Source organism: Rhizophagus irregularis, chromosome 12 (genome assembly GCF_026210795.1).
Source record: "Rhizophagus irregularis chromosome 12, complete sequence".
Taxonomy (NCBI): Eukaryota; Fungi; Glomeromycota; class Glomeromycetes; order Glomerales; family Glomeraceae; genus Rhizophagus; species Rhizophagus irregularis.
The window spans coordinates 4,624,250-4,628,995 of NC_089440.1; the positions used below are offsets into that span (position 1 = coordinate 4,624,250).

The 4,746-nt window shown below is 33.1% G+C and overlaps 2 protein-coding genes across 2 annotated transcripts; both read right to left on the reverse strand.

Moving 5' to 3' along the window:
- Positions 1-3,305: 3,305 nt before the first annotated feature.
- On the reverse strand, positions 3,306-4,028 carry OCT59_004532 (uncharacterized protein; the record flags this gene model as incomplete). Its single annotated transcript, XM_066148339.1, has 1 exon — positions 3,306-4,028. The coding sequence occupies one exon, from the start codon at positions 4,026-4,028 to the stop codon at positions 3,306-3,308; it is 723 nt and encodes a 240-aa protein (XP_065996947.1).
- Positions 4,029-4,068: 40 nt separating this feature from the next.
- Positions 4,069-4,746, reverse strand: OCT59_004533 (uncharacterized protein; the record flags this gene model as incomplete). The annotated part of the gene is made up of 1 exon (XM_066148340.1): positions 4,069-4,746. One exon carries the CDS (start codon positions 4,744-4,746, stop codon positions 4,069-4,071), a length of 678 nt encoding a protein of 225 aa, XP_065996948.1.

A 4,746-nucleotide genomic window follows, 5' to 3' on the forward strand; every position in this document is an offset into this window, starting at 1 on the left:
AATCGGAATTGTCTGAACATTCAGAATCTTCCATATTATTATTGGGAAGGATTCCAGCTTTAGCCCAACTGTTAAGAATTGTTTTTTTAGATACTTTTTTCCAGGCATCAGCAATTAAATTGATTGAATTAAAAATATCAATTGGGGGTGGAATGGGGTCTCCCTCTTCATAAAAATCATAAGCTTGAATACGATTTTGACATAGCAATTTGTGATATTGTGCTTTTAAACTATAAATAATGCCTTGATCTAATGGTTGAAGAAATGATGTTGTATTTGGTGGTAAAAAATGAACCTTAACATTTGAAAGACTATTGATGTTCTCAGATTCATGACATCTAGCATTATCTATTAGTAAAATAATATGCCGATTTTCTCTAAGCATTTTGGAATTTAATCTTTCAAGATAATGTTTAAAATACTTCTTTGCATCCAAGCTTTAGAGTTCCAATAATACCAAACAGGGAGAGATCTTTTTTCAATTCCCTTTAATGCATGTGGTGTTTCATATTTATGAATAAAAACTAAAGGCAATCTTTCATCACCAGAAGCATTACAAGTTGCCAAAATACTAACACGTTCTTTAGGACATTTTTTACCAAGTACAGGATCATGTGCTATTGTTTTGGATGGTTCTAAACGCCAAAAAAGAGCAGTTTAATCACAGTTCCAGATATCTTTTAGTTCATATGCTTGAAGAATTTCTCGTAATTCAGCTCTCATTTGTGAAAGTTCATCAATAGGAGCACTGCCAGCTTCTCCTTTTTTTTTATATGTATGCAAATTATTTCTCTGTTTAAAGTTGCTTAACCATCCTGCAGATGCTGAAAAGTTGGTGATATCAAGTAAGTTAGCACACTCTACTGCTTTTTGTTGGATAATAGGCCCATTTATAGTTAAATTTCTTGAAATTTGTTGATCAACCCAAATGCTCATTACTTCTTCTAGTTGTGGATAAACACTAGATTTTTCACGAAAATTATTTGCATTTGGTAAAGTGGTATCAATGGAAAGCCAATGTTCTGATCTTTTTAAATATCGGAAACTGTACTAGTGGAAATTCCATATTGTGCTGCTAATTGAACACCACTAAGTTTTTGATCTTTTTGTTTTTCGCAGAGTTCTTTCTTTTGAGCTAATGTTAAAGATTTCTTCTTTTTATTATTTGTATCTTTGTTTTCTCTCATGCTAAAGTATATTTTGAAAAAAAAAACAGTGAGAAAAATTGTTTGCCTAATTAATAAATGATTGACATAATTATTTCGGACTCCGAAAAAATTAATACGTCATATCAAGATTTTTTAACTATAGTTGATCTAGAATAAAATCCGATTTACGAAATATCGAGATTTTACTAATAAAGTCCGATATATCAAGACTGTTTTAATATAGATGATTTGGTTCCAGAAGAAAAATCCGAAATAGTGCCAAATCCGGTTTATCGAGGATCCGATTTATCGAGATTGCCTGTGTACACTAAAAACGTAATATTACAAAAGTTTACGCTCTTAAATTTGAATAATTATAGTAATTTAAGAATATCTCGCTATCTACTGATCCAATCAAGACGATCTATAGCTCATTGGAATCAGCTCATCAAGACGGATCGAATGGTAGTAAAATCGCATTTCTACAGTTGATAGAACACTCTATAGTATGCAGTAGAGTTTTAAATTAATAGAAAATCATCTATCAAACGTAAAGATACGATTTTACTACCATTCGATTCGTCTTGATGAGCTGATTCCAATGAGCTATAGATCGTCTTGATTGGATCAGTAGATAGCGAGATATTCTTAAATTACTATAATTATTCAAATTTAAGAGCGTAAACTTTTGTAATATTACGTTTTTAGTGTAATATTTCGAAATTTTACACCACCTTCGAAATATTACACTAAATTACGCCTAAACAAATTTCCTGATGTACTTTCATATCTGCTCTCATTGCTGTAGTTTTTCTTTCGTTCATTTTAATAATTTCTACCGAGTGTAGTCAATCTTTCTTATTTATGGCACCTGGTCTATATGTACCCTGTCTTAATTGGCTATAGTATTTCCTATTTTCGTTCACGAGTTGTCCAAAAGTTATATTTGCCCTTGTATCTTTAACGTCCCTTACTATATCATAAGGTGGTACTTCATCAGTCATCCTCGGTCCATATTCTCTAGATCTTGTTGGTTTTCCTCCAGCTTCTCTCCATTTCCTCAATCCTTCAGTTGGATCATAGTACATTCGTCTTTTTCCGCTCCATTTCATTCCCTTTGGTCCTATTGGCTCACCCAAATTTCGACTATCTTCATACGTTGATGCTAATGGTGGTGTTACCATATCTTCGTTCATTCTATTTCTAACCTCTTCCATTTCTCTTTGCGGATCTTCTTCATTGTCATCTTTATATCCCGATATTGGATCTGTTCTTCTTGAATGTCTCCTTTCCTTCGTGCCTCTAGTTGCTGGATATAATTCGTAATCATAGTCATTATAGTATAATTCTGTTGGTTCCTCATATCTTTCATACTTATCATCATAGCCCTCATATCCTTGATCATCATATTCATCATATTCTTCTATCACATTTACTCTCCTTTCGTACCTTTGACCTTGTGAACAATTTCTTGTTATATGTCCTCTCCTACCACAATTATAACATATCGGTTCTTGTCTAAACCTATTTTGATTCCTTAATCTATTTATTTATTTATTTATTTTATGTAAAGTCGGAAGAACTATTCTAAGAGAGCATTTATCCTTAGGAATGTGCCCAACATTTAGTCCATCATCTATCCCGAGGGGCAGACCCTACCTAATCATTATATATAATAGACTGCTCCAACAACACGACCGATGAAGGAGCAGGTAAAAGGAAACAGAGAACTAGAGAACCAAAGAAGTGAGGACATCTATCTAATGGCTACATTATTATGGTGAATTATCAAGTAAATAAAATATCTTATGTATAAAAATTAAGTGCGGCAAAACTATACATTATAAAATAAACAAATGTTTGAAGACGAAGGAGAATTATAATTAATAGTATCATTAGCTTCTAAATGTGTAAAAAAAGAACCACTATGTAAAAAATTAAGCTTCTATAAAAGGTGAGAAGTCCCGTATTTTTCTTTCGCCTAAAAAGGCGCCAACTGTAAATACTGTCAGAGTTGGAATGGTTCACACTATTCTAAATTGTTTTTTGGTTACGCAAATTGGGTGTAAATAATAAAACAAAATAAGATGTAGAAATAAACTACTGCTAAGTAGAAAAAATTTTGACTCAAAAAAAAAAAATTATAAATTTTTAATATCAATGAATCTTCACTCCAGTTGAGTCGTCCATAACGGCAGGAAAGAGACGTCTACGTTTGAATCTATCTGTGTTATCAATCGACAGGTAAAGGTTAGTAGTATGCGAAGAAAATCTTCGTTTTTTAGGTCTGAGTTCGAGCTCTTTAGCATCGTCGGAAGTGTCCACTGGCACTCCGAACATGTCAAGGTGTGATTGGTTGCCATAGCGCAGGTACTTGTTAGATCTAATATTATCATCTTCAAATATGTTGGTACAATAATTACTCATAGTCTTATAAACTTTTGATTTAGTAATTTCGTTATCAGTTTCCAAGTATTGGGTTGTCAACTTCGTCATTTTATCGTGAACACGCTCACAAAATGTACTCAACCTATCCTTCAAAAATTGTCGTGGTTTAACCCGATAGACTGAAGTCCCTTGCATAATTGCATTTTCTTGATTCAATCTAAAATGAGCAATACGCTCATTCTCACATTGTAACGCACGACGTTGTGCTTTTGTAAGTGGTGGGGGCAAATTGTTGTGTAAATTATACATATAAGTAAACCACTCTCTAGAACCTGGAACTATATATACACCCTCCTCTGTGTAAAGCGGCTCCTTAGGAATTATATTTCTGTATTTGTGAGGAATAAACATATTAGGGGTTGGATTGTAGGGTGCTACTGTATACGTAATAAGGGGTGATGATGGTGGAGTATCGTTAATCGTGGTAGTCATAAATCTTTTACCAGGGTGTCCAAAAAAGAACGTCCAAAATTTATAATTTCCGTGATGGAGGCCTTGGTTGTAATTGTGTTTCTGAAAACAGAAATCGATATCTTTGTGCCATAGCATATTTATGCTGTATAAGGTCCATACGATTATGTTCTTTTTTGTTGAAAATGCGTCGTTTAGCCCTATCAAAATGAGTCTCTTGAGCCTTGCTCACGCGAGGGTTGTGACTACGTCGGATACTTAAATTACAAAGTTTTTTCCTATATATATGTTTATTATTAAGGTGTGTGATGGAGTGGCGATCACGAGCATAGATCGTTTCTTCATAAGAAATTTCCAATCTTCGAGAATAAATTCTTTTAGTTCTATGTCTATTCCAGTGAGTGTATAAAAGATTAGCATGAAAAATCTTTGGTTTTAAAGAAGGATTTGTTGAATCAACATTAAGTTCTGTTTTAACATTTTTAATATGTATAAACACATCATTTTTAAAGAATGAGGGTTGGTGAAGGACGCAAGCTCTTCTAAAATCTGACATTATGAATGGTGTCAGTACTTTACAAATGGTTTTTGGAGGAGTGAATCCAGGAAATCCAGGGGTAATGTAATCATGAGAACAAGGAATATATATTCCAAAGTAAAAATGATATCGTTTGTAAGAGAAATTAAAAAAGTTTTTGGTAGTTGTGTTACGTGAATCAATTTTACTAGCACGTGACAT